Source organism: Dipodomys ordii, unplaced genomic scaffold (genome assembly GCF_000151885.1).
Source record: "Dipodomys ordii isolate 6190 unplaced genomic scaffold, Dord_2.0 Scaffold3, whole genome shotgun sequence".
NCBI lineage: Eukaryota > Metazoa > Chordata > Mammalia > Rodentia > Heteromyidae > Dipodomys > Dipodomys ordii.
The window spans coordinates 28,748,372-28,764,842 of record NW_012267219.1 but is presented as its reverse complement, the minus strand read 5'-3'; the positions used below and the strand labels follow the sequence as shown (position 1 = coordinate 28,764,842).

The following is a 16,471-nucleotide window of genomic DNA, read 5'->3' as shown; positions in this document are numbered from 1 at the left end:
TTGAACTCAGGGCCTGAGAGGTTTCACTGAGCTTTTTGTATTTAAGGCTAGTGCCACCATTCCACTTTTGGCTTTTTTGATGCTTGATTGGAAATAAGATTCTCACAGATGTTCCTCCCTGGGCTAGCTTTGAAGTGTGATCTTCAGATCTCAGCTTCCTCAATAGCTAGGATTAGAGGCGTAAGCCACCAGTACCTGAATATAGCGGATTATTCTTAAATCCTGTTTTTCGGTATTAGGATATGTCAGTGAAAGAGACAAAGTAGTTCCTATTCGGGAGTTGCCTTCTTGCCATGAACACAGTCATAGATACACTGAAGAATATTAGTACAGGACAGAGGCCACACATATCAGGGTTCTCCTGAAGCATCCCAACAGTTAAAATCTCATAGGAGTTGAAAGACTCCTGTAGGTTCTAGAGGGAAGCGAGGCAGGCAGCTCTGCACAAAGCTGCTCCCTCAGTTATGTTGCTGACCTCCTCCAATACATAGCTAATCTACAATGGCAAGCCCAAGTTCACAGTTCCCTATTTAATTCAGTGAGTATACATTAAGGAAAAGCTTTAGGAACATGCCACGCTGTATTTATTGAGAATCAACTTCATCTCAAATGTAGTTAACTTCTGTGACAGGAATTTGTCTCTCTTGGAAGCAGACTCAAAAGAACTGAAATTTTTTTTCTTTGTCAGTCATGGGGCTTGAACTCTGGGCGTGGGCACTGTCCCTCAGCTCTTTAGCTCAAGGCTAGCACTCTACCACTTGAGCCACAGCACCACTTCCAGCAGGGCCATAGTATCTCAAAAAGAACCCCAAAAAACAAAAAACCACAATTCAGAGAATGTGGCTTAGTAGTGGTAGAGTGCTTGCCTAGCATGCATGAAGCCCTGGGTTCATTCCTCAGTACCATATAAACAGAAAAAGCCAGAAGCGGTACTGTGGCTCAAAGTGGTAGAATGTTAGCCTTGAGCAAAAGAAGCTCAGGCACAGTGCCCAGGCCCCAAGTTCAAGCCTCAGGACTGGCCAAAAACAAGCAAACAACAAAAACAACTCATACAGTGCACAATTTTAGAAATGATTAAACTAAAAAGCAAATTTTAGAAGGATTAAACTAAAAAAGCAAAAACAAATTGATTAAATGACCCTGAACCTTCTGACATTGTCCTAACATTCATGAAGTAGAAGATTAATTATATGAGTTATGATTTTAAAAGTATATGTATATATTAATATATAATATTATTTGTCATTTTAACCTTTTTTAAATGTATAGTTCAGAAAAGATAATGCATTATTGTAGCTTCAGCCTTAGAACTCTTTTTATCTTCAAAATATTTTCCATATTTTTCAAAAATCCTAGATGTAGGACATTTTGAGAAAGATAGATATTAAATCAGCATGACAGTCCATCAGTTTGTATTGAGTCAAATGAGAGGTTGGAGTCCTAGGGCTTTCTGTGAAGACTTGACATGATAGGTTGAGACTTTAACTCAATTGACCAATACAGAAAGCTTTTTTCACTAGCCTTTGGTGGTTTTTGCAATTATTTTCAGCCTAAAAAGTTAAAACTATTACTGTGCTTCTTGAATAGCTAACTGGATATTGCCTAATTTGGAAATCTATGTAGTTTTGAATTGAATATGATGGTTATATAATAATGTCTGTGCACATAATATTAAAGAATTCTCTATTTGGGAGAAGGAAGTAGAGCACCCACTCTTACTCAGTTCTGTGTAATATTTTCCTGAATGTTGTGACTAATTTCCTTCTTCAAAAAGAAAATCATCATCCAATGATAGATAAAAGCCTCACTGTGTTTAAGTAAACAGTGTCCAATTGTCTTTTTGCATTTTTAATTATTATTATAAAGATGATGTACAGAGGGGTTATAGATAAATACGTCAGGAATTGAGTACATTTCTTTTGGTAAGGTCACTCCTTCCCTTACTGTATTCCAGTTTTTCCCTCTCTTTCCAATAATCTTTAACAACAGATATTTGAGACTTGTTTTCTAGTGAATTAGTAAATTTATCTAGTAAATTTATTTATTTTTTATTAAGTATTAGATTCTGTTGAAGGAACAAATATAACTAAGAAGTATAAGGTAAGACATTTGATCTCCAGTTCTCCATGGGAAAATATGATTCATAAGTGATAGTATAGCTGAAGGATAGCAAAGGAATACAGGTATAGAATTTATAAATATATAATTGTGTGTTTTTACATTACAGGTTTTTTTTTTTTTTGGTTGGTAGTGGGGCTTGAACTCAGAATGTTGTCCTGAGCTCTTTTGACTCAAGGCTAGTCCTGTACCACTTTGAGCCACAGTGCTCATGAATTTTCCTGTCCTGGCTGACATTGAATTGTGATTCTCATATCTCTCTCAGCCTCCTGAGTAGCTAGGATTACAGGCATGAGCCACCAGCACCAGGTACTTTATGGGCGTTTACTATAAAGGTGTCATCAAGTTCCTATAGGCTAGGACTAGGTCTACACAAATCTAGTATTGTATACTAGGCATTAATTAAATATGTCCTATGTAATTTTCAGGATTACTTCAATTGTGATTATCTTTTAGTGTATTAAAACAGTGGTTAGTAGCTGAATGTGCTGGTGCATGCCTTTAACCCAGCACTCAGGTGGCTGATTTCTGATTTCTGTATTTATTTTTAAGATTGTTTTAGTATTCACCCACACTGGTGGCTCATGCCTATAATCCTAGCTACTTTAGAGGCTGATATCTGTGGATGGCAGTTCAAAGCCAGCCCAGGTAGAAAAGTCTGTAACATTCTTATCTCCAGTTGGTCAGCAAAAATCCAGAAGTGGAGATGTGGCTCAAATGGTATAGTGCCAGCTTTAAATGAAAAAGCCAAGCAAGAGCCTAAGGCCCTGAGTTCAAGCTGTAGTGCTGACATACACAACAAGATTGTTTGGGGATTCTATCAAGAGGGATTCTTGGGCTGGGAACGTGGCTCAGTGGTAGAGTGCTTGCCTTACATGCATGAGGCCCTGGGTTCAATTCCTCAGCACCACATAAGCAGAAAAAGCTGGAAGTGGCACTGTGGCTCAAGTAGTAGAGCGCTAGCCTTGAGCTGAAGAGCTGAGGGACAGCACCCAGACCCAGGGTTTAGGCCCCATGACTGACAAAAAAAAGAGAGGGATTCTTGATAAAAGGCATTTAGATATTACTGTTTTATTTATCACCAGACAGAAGGATACTACTGCTTAGTAATATAAGAAACTTAAAGAATTGTATCCTGTGGGCAAATTCAGCTCTCAGCGCTAAGCAAATGACCTAAACAACTAGTATGCAGGTCACAGACAAAGTTAGTTGTTTCATTTAATATCAAAGCTGAAAGAAAAGCTGTGTTGGATAAAATAAGAAATGAATTCACAGGGCTGGGAAGATGGCATAGTGGTAGAGTGCTTGCCTTGCATGCATGAGGCCCTGGGTTCAATTCTTCAGCACCACATAAGCAGAAAAGCTGGAAGTGGTGCTATGGCTCAAGTGGTAGGGTGCTAGCCTTGAGCTGAAATGCTGAGGGACAGCTTCCAGGCCCAGAGTTCAGGCCCCACAACCAAACAACAAAAAAAGAAACGAACTCACAGTGCCTAAAGCTATATATACTGGAATTTATGTCAACTTAAGGAGTTTTCCAGAATGGTGACTATCATACAGTCTGTAGTGAAATTCAAATTTTCACATTATTAAAAACTGTCATGTAGTTTAATATATCCTCTTATGCTTTGGTTGTTTTAACATCGAATTATTTTCCCTTTCTAGAGATTAAGAAACCACCACTGGCCCCCAAGCCAAAGATTGTGGGGGCAAATAATCGGTCAGTTCCTCCTCCTGTTGCACCTAAACCTGACACTGTGATTGCTAGTGCTCCACAACGAATAAAGAAAACGAAACCAAAAATTGCACCCAAACCCAAAGTTCTGAAGAGCTCACTTGTTAATGACATTGGACAGCCTCCATCACGGAGATGCACTGTGAACCTGGAAGAGCAGAAACCAGAATTACCTGAAAGCAGGGACAACTTCAGTTGCAAAAATGAAGAGGAGCAGCTGGGCAATGATTCTGTTTTACCAGGGTATTCTTATTCTTCTGAGTGTACCAGGAAGCCTGGAAGTAGAGAGAATGTGTATGTAAAGCAGCTTGTTTTGGAGCCTCTGAAAATGAAAGAAAAATTAGAAAATAGTAAATTCAACAAGCCCTCTTTGACTACTCAAAGTAGGAATAAATGGGATTCTTGTGAAAATTGCCGGAGCCCAAGTGGAGTATTAAAGGCCAGCGTCCTTGGAGAAAAGCTCAATGATGTTTCCACATATCAAACACCAACTTGTAGTTCTCCACAGAAGCACAGATCTACAGAAAACCCAGAAATGAATGGGGGCCACAATTCCAACAGACAGTGCAGAACTGAATTTTCAAATTTGTCCAGCTTGGAAAAAGTTCCTGCTCCTCAAAACTGCCATCCACAGCTTCCTGATTTGCAAAATCTTAAAACTTGTCAGGACGGCAGTGAAAAAAGCAATAGTTGTTTTCATTCATCTGAACTAGCTGCTCCAGAAAACGATAAAAGGAATGCTTTTCTATCTTCAGATGTAGTAAGCAAGAAAACAGAAGTTGAAGACTTTCCTCCCCTAAAAATTTCCTTAGTACCACATACCCTCAAATTTCCAACTCCCAAGCCCAGAAAGAATTTCACTGCTCGTCTGTTACGTCAGAAGTGTGTAGATACTCCTAGTGAAAGTACTGAAGAAGCTGAGGGTTCAAATAACAGCTCTTCCTGTTGTACTGAAAATAATTTGAAAAGCAGTAATGTCCATTTTCTTCATCAGAATGTTGTGACTATCCAGAAACAAATGGACAAAGAGAAGCCAGAAAATACAGGTGAATTGCATACTGACTGTAGCAGTGACAGCCCAGACATCATCGATTCACAGAAAGCCGTGTGGCATGCAACATCCTCCTTTGAAGAAATGGCACCTTCTTTAGATACAGATTCTAATGTGCCTGGTGACTGCGGGCCAGTAGATGGTTGTAGCATGTCACCTGCTGTGGACAAAGGGGCTGATTTTATAAGATGCAGTGCTCTGTCTTTGAGCCTGCCTACGCAGGTTAAATTAAAGTGCAGTGAACATCTGCCAGCTGCCTGTAACCTGGAAGTGACTGTCTCTCAATTGCAAAAGGGATGTATAAAGAAAGAAGAAAGTTCTTCAAGAATTGTCCCCAAGAAGCCTCAGAGACACAGCTTGCCTGCAGCAGGACTGCTTAAAAAGGCTGCCTCTGAGGAGCTTGTGGAGAAAGGTTCTTATCCTTCTAGTAGAGAAAAAAATCCGGAGAAAAGTCTAGAAAGCAATCACCTTCAGCATTTGGGTGCCCGGAACCATGGTATGCCATCATCATCCTATGATATGCCTGGCCAACCATCAGAAAAACCGGTGTGGAAATTACCTCATCCTATTTTACCCTTTTATGGGAACCCAGAATCCCTAAAGTCTATCATTGTCTCCTCAAATACTGAACCTTCCATTTCTTTGACCAAACCTAGAGCAAAATCATTATCTGCTGTGGATACGATCAAGTGCAGTAAGCCTTACAAAGAGTCTCCAAAGAAGAATTCTTTGAAAAAGTTGCTTAATATGAAATTGTCCATTAGTTTCTCGAAGAGTGACATTCAGAAATTTTGGTCCAAGAGTAGCCAGCTCAAAGATGCATTCCCAAGCAGCGTGTCTGGTAAGGAGCAAAAAGGGATTGACAGTGATTGGCCTAGCTTCATGGTGGGAGAAAAGAAGAGAAGTAAACCCACAAAGGCATATTCTGCAGATAACTGTAGCCCTGAAGCTCAAAAGAAGAAGAAATCCTGGAACCAGACAAGTGCAGCTAATGGTCTGAGAGCTGAGTCTTTGGATGACCAAATGCTGTCTAGGGAGTCATCACGTCAGGTGTCTAACAAATCTGTTATAAGCAGCTGTGCACCAGAGTATGAAAATGTACGCTATTATGAGGAAATACCAGAGTATGAAAACTTTCCATTTATTATGGCGATACAGAATTCTCTGGAGTTGGAATTGCAGAAGTCCAGCAGTGTGGAGGACACTGATACAAATGTGTATGAAGTAGAAGAACCATATGAAGCCACAGATGGCCAGGTGCAACTTGGATCCAGACCTCAGCATTCCAGGTAAACCACAGGTGTCAGGCATGGCACTTTTGCATGCATTCATTACAATTAACCTTCATCAGCTCTGTGAGATAGGAATGCTGGAGGGAAAAAGAAAAAACAAAAAACCCACTCAGAAAGGAACTGAGTTAGAAAACAGATTAGCCAGGCACTGGTGGTTTATACCTGTAATCCTAGCTACTCAGGAAGCAGAAATCCAATGGATAGAAGTTGAAGGCCAGTTTAGGCAGAAAATTCCAAAAGTCCCTATCTCCAAAATAACAGGCAAAAAAAGCTTTCTTGGAGATAGGGTTCAAGTGGCAGAAAGTAGTTGGAGTAAGCAAGCTGAGCAAGCGGGAGGCCCTCATTTCAATCTGAAACACCTGAAAAAAAAGAGAAAGCATAGATTAAATGGATTCTGTATGTAGCTTCTTTTTACCTTACAACAAGAAAGGATATTTGTACTGCAAGATTGGAGTAAACTTAGTAGCTAACTCAATGAAATTAAGTAGTAGCAAAGTAGGTATTATGCCTACCCTAAGGTCTGGAGCAGAAAAGTCTAAGGGCTTCCATGCACCAATTCAGAAATCATAGCGGGAAACTTTAGGAAGAAATGGATTAATTCATTAAGGTTTTTTTTTTCCTCCCATCATATAGAATATCTAAAGTTATTTGAAATCCAGCATTTACCTATGGTTCCTTTATCAAGTGAAAATTCATTTTGCAGAATGATTCCTCTGTTCAGGAATGATTTATTTTACTTGGTGAAGTTTAGTTACAGATCTCCTGTTGGCAAAGTGCAAGAAAAACATCATTGGTCTTTCTCACTTTTGTACTGTGCTTCCTACCTTTAGAATGCCTATTCCATTCCTCCTCTGAAGGTTTGCCCATCTTTAGTGGCCCAGCTTCACAGTCTGGCTCTATGAAGGTTCTATAGTTACCTAGTAGAAGTGTTCGCTTCTTGTTTTGAACTCCCAACTGTGTTGTGATACCCTGACAGCCTTTATCTCAGTCTGTTTTATATAATTACTGATTGGTGTGTAGGATGTTTTGCATTCAGTTTTAAGCTCTGTTGAAGAGTTCTCTTCATACTCTTTTACTATGCCTGAGGTCAGGCAAGGGGCATCATTAGATGAGAGATGAATGTAGAAGAGAATGAGTGAAAAAGAGATAAAAGTTCCAAGTCACAAAGAAATTGCATTTGAGGAGTTTTGTTTTTTTAACAAAAAAGCACGAAGATCCTTTTTGAAGTCTTAAGATTATTCTTAGACCACTAATTAATACCAAGGCTTTTTAGTACTCCAACCTTAAACTGTGACTTTTGTAGAGATACTAACAAATTCAGTACCTGGTGAGTGCTTAAAATGTTGGGGAGAGGGAATTAGTGTATAAACTGAATACATGAAATTGTCAAGCAAGTTTCTGATTAGCTTAATTTTCAGATGCTGTCTTTGTATTTTTCTTTACCAGTCATCCTCTTGCTTCTGCTTCGGTACTTTCTTCTTTTACATGTAAAAGGCTTCTTACCTCTTTTGCCCATCTTGTCTTATCTCTGACCCCACTTTATTTAGATCTCTCTCTTTTTTGGGGGGGGGGGTCAGTCATGGTGCTTGAACTCTAGGCCAGAGCTATGTCCCTCAGCTCTTCAGCTCAAGGCTAGCGCTCTATCACTTGAGCCACAGCACCACTTCTGGTTTTCTGGTGGTTTATTGGAAATAAGAATTTCAGGGCCTTTCTTGCTTGGGCTGGCTTTGAACTGCGATCCTCAGATCTCAGCCTCCTGAGTAGCTAGGATTACAGTTGCCCGGCTATTTAGATCTCTTTATTCCTAGAACATGCAAAAGCCTTTTTCTCTGTCAGCCACAGAGAATTGAAGTTATGCAACTTGTTTTTAAATTGTCTACTTTTACTTGTCTGATGTTCTGTCTGTGAAACAATTACATTGGTACTCTTAACTTTTGTATATTACTTGTGTATATGAATGTTATTAATACAGTTAGCTTCTTCAAGATATATTACTTTCCTTGGTTAGGATGAAACTTTTTCTTAAAATTGGAGGATTGAGGTTTGAAGCCAGCCTGGGCAGGAAGGCCTGTAAGACTTATCTCCAGTTAACGACTAGAAAGCCAGAAGTGAAGCACTAGCCTTGAACAACAACAACAACAGTAAAAAAGGGACCAGTGTCCTAGGACCAACCACACACATACACACAAATTGGAGGTTTGGCCTTTGGGATACATTTCCTGTTGGTGCTGGGGTTCAAATCCTCAAGGGCTTATCACTATCTCTGGAACTTGTTCTAGTTTCCTTCTTGCACAATTAGGGCTCAACTGCTGGCCTGAGGGAGTCCAGGTTGGAAGGGTGAGTGTGCACAGCCAGTAACTGCAAGTCCAGCTGCAACTACAGACATTCAGAAGCACTTCTCTTTCTAGAGGAGCTTAGGAAAGGTTGCAGTCTGTTGAAAAGTTGGCCAGTGCCTGCTTTTGAATTTTGTCTTCTAGAAATTTTTGTTTAGGTGTGGAGCAGGAAGCCGCAAATAAGCTTTGAGATGTATAAAATGTGCTATCTGAGTACAATGCCCTCCTCAATCACTGAGTTAGACTCAAAGTATTGTCTGGGAGGGACTTTTTTTTTTAAAGAACAAAAAAGCAAAAACAGGATCTCATTGTAACATAGAGAGGCTGGAACTCTTGATCTTCCTGCCTCAGACAGTGTTGGGATTATAGGTATGCACCACCATGCCCTGCTAGGCTGTTCCTTTTGTGAGCAACATTAAATTGTCAGAGAAAGCAAAATGCAGGCCTGCGTGAGGTGGCATTTGGAAACCTTAATATTAGGTAGGTAACTGAGAAGCAGAGTGTACATTTCAGGTAGCTGAGAGGATCCATGTAAAAATCTGTTGAAAATGTAGACTGTGCCTTTGGGTAATTAATTCAACATCCAAAAACCTCCTGGGTTCTAAAATGATAGGAAAAAAATGCAAGATTATTCTGTAAAGATTTTTCTGGTGAAGGCAATTGAAAAATGTTTTATGACATCTCATCCCTCAGGGAAGAGACGCTGAGCCCGTGGGCACTGGGTTGGAAACTCACTAGCGTTAGAGCCTGGATGTTTTCAGGATAAGCAAACAAAATATTTAGCAAGTTTTGAGAGTAGCCAATATAATCATCTTCTTTAGAATGCGGGTGTTTAATAAATCCAACAGCTGAACATTTTACAAATGTATAACAACATACTTGTCATTTGTCAGGAAGTAATGGTAGGCAGACCTCACTTCTAAATCGGATTGCGTTCTAAAGCACGTGACAGTTGGGGACTCCGTGTAGGTCTCTAATGAACAGTTTTAGAAATAGAGGTCCTAATTTAGCTTCCAAATCTTATTAACCTTTACTATCTGGGCCTCCCCTTCCTGACTCAGGGTGAATTTGCTGGGCTTTTCTATGAGGTCCTGTGTAATACAAGCTGGGGCTGAGCCTGCCTTACTTGGCCAGGGTGGGGCCTACCACCTAGAATCCTGGAGGAGCAGATCCTCAGGGCTAAGGCTTGTGCAATGGGTGAGGTGGCTGTGGAAGAATGAGGAAATTGGGGGTTGGGCTTGCTGTGAGGAAGAGGCTTTGAGACTTGGAGTGATAAGGAAAAGGGAAGGGTGGGGTGGCTGGAAGATACTAGGCCGAGGCTTTCTTTACCTCCTTGGGTGGGGTGGCTGGAAGATACTAGGCCGAGGCTTTCTTTACCTCCTTGTATAATTCCTCTCACTCATTCCTCTTCCTTCTCCTTTGCTTATTACATAGTTTTATGAACCCAGGAATGAATTTCTAGACTGGAGAGGGAACTATCCTTGTAGGGAGAGGCACTCACCCAGAAGCCCTAGGGTTGGGAAAGGGTGGACAGCCGAATCTGCCAGAGAAGAAGGGCTAAAGGGAAATGGAAGGGACTTGTGTGCCCAGATAGATCATTGTTTGCTCACTGTGCCGGCTTCGCAAACACAGTTTTGTTATAATTCACATTGTGGGCTTTTCCAGCGTATTCCAGTGTGTGAATTATAATTTGAGACCTCTTCTCTAAAATATATCAGACGTCATAAACCTGAAGCAAGCAGGCAGCAGGCCTTTCTATTTTGCTGTGATACAGCTGTGAGTTTTCATTTACTGCTACTTTTGTTCAAGAGGTTTGATTTTCATAAGGAAGTTCATTTGAAAACAAGTTCATGGGTGTTAAATGGCTATCACTAAATCAAAGTTAAGACTAATTGTTGGAATTTTCCCTTAGAAATTAAGCAGATTTCTTGATTCTGTAAAGAAGAAAATTCCCTGGAAACAACCCAGGCTTTTCCTGTGTTGTTTTGCTTTGTTCTGATGATAAGCACTTCTAAGAAAAAGTATGGTAATTGCATTTGCCTGGATAATCTACAAACCCTAAATACATTTATTCATGGATATTAGCCTCTTGTCTAGTTCTGTGCATTCAAAGGTGGGAAAGGGTATCTCCTCCCTAGAAACTTCTACCCTGTGAGGCAGCTTTTATAGCACAATGTGCTTTTAGTAGTCTATATTTTGTCTGAGTTATACTTGTGTGAGTTGTTTCCTGGCAGGAAAGGAAAGACAACCCTAGGCTGAGGGTATAGATGACAGAATGCTTGCCTAGCATGTAGGAAGACCTAGGTTTAATTCACAGGACCACAAAAACAAAACATAAAAAGACAAACTTATGGAGCTGGTGACATACAACCTAAGGCTTAAAAATGGAGAAGATGAGATTTGGCATTCAAGAGGTTGTTTCTTAGCAATGGAAAGAATACTTTCCTGGTGTAGGGTGGTAGTGGGGAGCCAGATTGTAGACCGGGATGGACTCAGAGAGGAAGTGGAGTGAGCAATGTGAATTGCTGTTTCTTGAACCTGTGCCCAGAAATAGCCATCCCTTGATAGATTTGTATTTATCTCCAATAAACAGAATTCTAAATAAATCAATGTACCTCAAAATAATTATTTTTTGTTAATCTCTATATTTTTCTGTGATGAGGAGTGAATACCAGTTTTTTGTTTGTTTGTTTCCCCATGTTAAAGTGCTACTCAATGGCCTTATAAGTTATGTCAAATCCTATTAGGGCACTTGAAAAGCAGCTGACATTTTTCTCTGGTCGCATTTACCATCTGGTGGTATTGTTGGATTTTAATATCAAGATTAGGAGCTAAATTAATAGCCCTAATGAGTATTCCCATGTTGTCCCAGCACAGATAATACTATGTGCTGCTAGAAGGTAGGGTTGGGACGAATATATCTCAACAGCAGCCCTTTCCTGTGAGTTATTTTCAGCCTCAGCTCAGGAAATATCAAAAATCCGTATGCCTCTTTAAACTTTGTGTTTCTTGTGTTGGAATCAGAAGCCACCTAGTTTTGGCAAATCGGTTTGTTTACATACTTAGCCTACATTTGACACTGCAGCTAGAAACATTGTGTTTTATTTCTTGACTTCTAAAGCTTTTCTTCCCTTCCCCCTCTTTTTATATAAGTAGGAGATATTAGTTAAGTTGCAGTATTTTATCCAGCTATATTGTGTTGGTCTTATTTCTGGCCAAAGAAGACAAATGATATATTAACTGACACACTTAAAAAAAAAAGCTTTTGTGTGGTAAAGTGTCGCCTTTTTTCTGTTTTTATATGAGTGTCTTTATTGTTTTTTGTCTTTTTTAGACAGGGTCTCTGTATGGACTGGATTCAAAGTTAAGACTCCTGTCTTAGTGTTCAGAATGCTGGGATTATAGGCCTATGCCATTCCACCCACCTCACTTTACACTTTCAGAGACATGTTTTTAGTCAGAGATGAAAGAGCTTGTATATATGTTTGTGTGTTCATCTTTTGTCACTTTCTATCAGGATTTTCACATATTGAGAAGCTAGGAACCTAACACCTATTCCATTTTACTCCCTCCCTCCTTTGTTCTGTCCCTCCCCCGTCCCTCTCTTTCTCCTTTTCTTCCTCCCTCTTTCCCTTTCTGCCTCCCTTCAGTACAAGAGATTGAACTCAGGGCTTTCCATTTGCTACTTAAACCCTCTACCGCTTGAACTGGGCCTTCAGTCCCGTCCTTGATTTGATTTGTTTTTTAGATGGGGTCTGGCACTAATCTTGCCCAAGCTGGCCTGACGACATCCCACCTCCGCCTCCTCTCTGTAGCTTGTGTTACTTGTATGTGCTGTTATACCCAGCCCCCATTCCATTTTTTTTCCCTACAGAAATATATTCTGAGTTTTCCAAACATATCTGTAGTTTAAATCTGTTCACAGATTGATTAGTTGTCAGATTATCTTTACATATCAGGGTTCTTAGAAGAATTGTATCTTGCTTGGAAAAAGAAAGAGGAACTTCTACATCTGCTTCTTCCTCAGACCTTCATTTCCCTAGGAAGCAATTCAGAAGCCTATTTTGTCAAGCAGTTTCTCTAAATTAATTCTAATTTAATGAAAATTAGAACTTTTATTGGGTTAGTATGCTGGAGAAGGGAACATTAATGGGGAAGGGAATAGGATGAAGGGCAGGAAAATGAATTTGGCTGGAGGATCAATTCCCAGGTGCTCAGGGAAATTCCAGACCAGGCTCCTGTTTGTACAGAGGAATGACTGTTCACATTTAAGGGAGGGATAAGTAATGCCTGTACGTGTACATTACTCTTGTAAGCTTTCTAGAAATTGCTTTTAAATTTCCTCATCTTTTCCTGGAATTACATAGATAAATTTGGAATTTAGAGAAACCCTTTGGTATTAAAAAAGAAAAGTATGGTATGTTTATGTCGGCCTACTTAATACTTTTTTTTTTTTTTTTTGAGCAGGGTCTCATTGTATAGCTTCAAACTCTCCATCCTCCTTCCTCAGCTTTTAGAGATTACATGTATCACCATGCCTGGTTTTAATACTTTGTTGAAACTGTATTAGGTAGAGAGCAGTGCTTCTGTCTCATTGTACATCTTGGGTATTATAAGCTACCAAGAAGTACTGGGGCTTTATAACAATACTGGGTTTAAAACTTACGTATAAGGGCTGGGAAGGTGGCTCAATGGTAGAGTGCTTGCCTTGCATGCATGAGGTCCTGGGTTCCATTCCTCAGCAGAAAAAGCCAGAAGTGGCGCTGTGGCTTAAGTGCTATCCTTGAGCTGAAGAGGTGAGGGAGAGCACCCAGGCCCAGAGTTCAGGCCCCACGACTAGCCAAAAAACATAACAGCAGGGCGCTGGTGGCTCACGCTTGTAATCCTAGCTACTCAGGAGGCTGAGATCTGAGGATCGCGGTTCAAAGCCAGCACGGGCAGGAAAGTCCATGAGACTCTTATCTCCAATAAACCACTCGAAAACCGGAAGTGGCGCTGTGACTCAAGAGGTAGAGCACTCGCCTTGAGCTGAAGAGGCTGAGGGACAGCGCCCAAGCCCAGAGTTCAAGCCCCACGACTGACAAAAATAAATAAATAACAAAACAAAAAGTTAGGTATAAAGCTAGGCATAGTGATACATATATGTGATATCATCTAAAGGTATAGATTAATTTTCTCTGCCCATGAAAAAATTAAAAGACAGGGAAGTGATTAAAGCTGACAGAGCAAGTTTATTTGAAAATAAAAGACTCTTGAGTTCAAAGTGAGGTCTTAAAGTGGAGTCCAGTGGAATTCTCCCAGGCAGTTTTTTAGTATGGGGCTTCTCCCATACCTCCTCTCTAGGACTTTTACTGATTGCATGGTGACCTATGCATGTGCCACCCTAGCTCTTTTTATTTATTATTTTTTATTTTTTTATTATCATTTTATTTTATTTGTGAACATACTGTACAGAGGGGTTACAATTACATGGGCAGGATAATGCGTTCATTTCTTACCAAGCATTGCAGCCTCCTCCTTTTGTTTACCCTTCACATCCCTTCCCAGCCTCCCCCCTCCCCCCCAATCCCAATCCTTCTCCTTCCTCCCCCCCCCCCCCCCCCCCCCGCAACGATGTTGTAAAGCTCGTTTTGGACATGACAACTTGTACTTCTCATTGTTGCAACAGGTCCACCTGTATCCTTAAACAACTGGTTTTTCCCCATCTCCTCCTCAAGTTATACTAGCTCTTTTTATTGACTGACCAGATACCTAGGCCATTATGGGAAGGTGAAGCATTTCTACAAGAGCCCAGAGGCATTATGGGAACAAGAAACACTGTGAGGAGCCATGTGTTCTATCTACCTATCTACCTCACAGTTTCCCTTTTTCTGATCATTGGTTTCTTAGTGCTCTGGAGGCTGAGGCAGGAGGGTCATGAATTTCACACCAACCTGGGAGGTATGTAGGGAGTCAGAGGCCAGCCTGAGCCACATAGTGACATGCCGTCTCAAAAAAAAGGAAAAGAACTATCTTTGGTAATTATATTTGTGGAACTCCACAGAGGAGTTGTATTGAAATCAGGCAAATTATCATTATAGCAATAAAAGTTGGGATAGCCAAATAGACTCTCAGAGGAGTAAGAATACTTGTCATCGGCATTTTCTCTACTTTTCTTGTTTGCATATATTCTAGATCTCTTTTGATTACATATAAATGTGACTTGGAGTAAGATTGCATTAGGTGTTATGTAATAACCCTTTTCTATAAAAATAAATTGAGTCATGTTGGTTGAGTGATTTCAGGAAAAGAAATTCAGCTGGGTTAGTGATCTGAGCCCAAGACTTCTGTTTATTTGGCTCTGCCATTTTATCATAGTATTTTGGTTTCTGTGGCAGGAGAAGTAAAATAATAAATACTAAACAAAGAAAATCAGTTTCCCCTGAATGTTTAGATAAAAATACAAAGGAAAACAGTCTTTTTATGTTTGAATGGTATAACTGCCTTTTCATTCAGCTCTTTTGATTCAGTTGAAAGTTTCATGTTTCACTGAGATCATTTTTTCAAAGTCATCCTTAATATTTATGTCAGTGAATATGCTTTGACGTGTTAAAATATTAAGATGTGACAATGTAATATTTTGGAAGTATTGTACATTAGAGAATAGATTGGGTTTTTGTTTTATGCTTTTTGAAGAAATGGTCTTTTAATAAATTAAGAATAATTTTTTGGGACTGGGAATGTGGCTTAGTGGTAGAGTGCTTGCCTAGCACTCATGAAGCTCTGGTTTTGTTTCCTCAGTACCACATAAACAGAAAAAGCCGGAAGTGGCACTGTGGCTCAAGAGTAGAGTGCTAGCCTGGAGCAAAAGATGCTCAGGGACAGTGCTCAAGCCTTGAGCTCAAGCCCCAGAACTGGCCAAACAACAACAACAACAACAAAAACCAAACCCATAACTTTTTTGTGGTTGTCTAAATCTGAAAAGTAATTCCAATTTTAGATTGTTTAGGAAGTAGAATTTCAGTACAGGAAAACATAGAATGTGTAGTTTTCTGTTGATCTTTAGATATATCATTGTTAGAAGTAAAGAGAGATTTCAATTGGGATGAGTACCTTTTTCGCTACTTAATTTTCCTTTCCATAGCTCCACATGAGGAAGCTAAGCATAGTCCATTCTACCTCCTGGGTTAGATTGGGGGTCATGGGTAGGGAAGATGATGACATTGTTTATTAATCCAAGCATGGTTTATTTGGTGGTAAATGTTTGTTAGTCTTTTAGAAGTTTGGGGGCAAGGAAATTTAAATTGGCACTACTGGGGTTCAAGTATTTTTGTTGTTGTTGTTGTTGCTCATGGGGCCTGAACTTTGGGCCTGGGCACTGTCCCTCAACTCTTCAGCTCAAGGCTAGTGCTCTTCCACTTGAGCCACAGTGCCACTTCTGGCTTTATCTACTTACGTGGTGCTGAGGAATGGAACTCAGGGCCTCATTCATGCAAGGCAAGCTCTCTCCAACTGAGCCACCTTCCCAGCCCTCAAGTAGTTGTAAAAATTTTGAGCTGGGCGCTGGTGGCTCACACCTGTAATCCTAGAATACAGGAGGCTGAGATCTGAGGATCAAGGTTCAAAGCCAGCGTGGGCAGGAAAATCTATGAGATTCTTCTCTCTAGTAAGCCACCAGAAAACCGGAAGTGGCGCTGTGGCTCAAGTGGTAGAGTGCTTGCCTTGAGCTGAAGAACTGAGGGACAGCGCCCAGGCCCAGACAGCATCCAAGCTCCACAACTGAAAAAAAAATTGAAATTCAAATACATTTTTAATGACTAAATATTAAAAGGAGTCAATACAAATCATCCAGTCAACTGCTTCACTTACTGATGAAACCAAAGCCCAGCAAGACTTGTTGACTGTCCTCTATACCACAGAGATAAAAATCGCAAAACCAGGATTTCATTTTAGAGCTTTGAAATCC

General features: G+C 40.2%; 1 protein-coding gene across 1 annotated transcript in view; it reads left to right on the top strand.

The window, feature by feature from the left end:
* Nucleotides 1-16,471, top strand: part of Fgd6 (FYVE, RhoGEF and PH domain containing 6) — a 107,805-nt gene that overhangs the window by 3,355 nt on the left and 87,979 nt on the right. Inside the window, exon 2 of the mRNA XM_013018911.1 lies at nt 3,781-6,190. Within this exon, the coding sequence (XP_012874365.1) occupies nt 3,781-6,190 (2,410 nt within the window). The remainder of the gene's footprint in view (nt 1-3,780; nt 6,191-16,471) is intronic.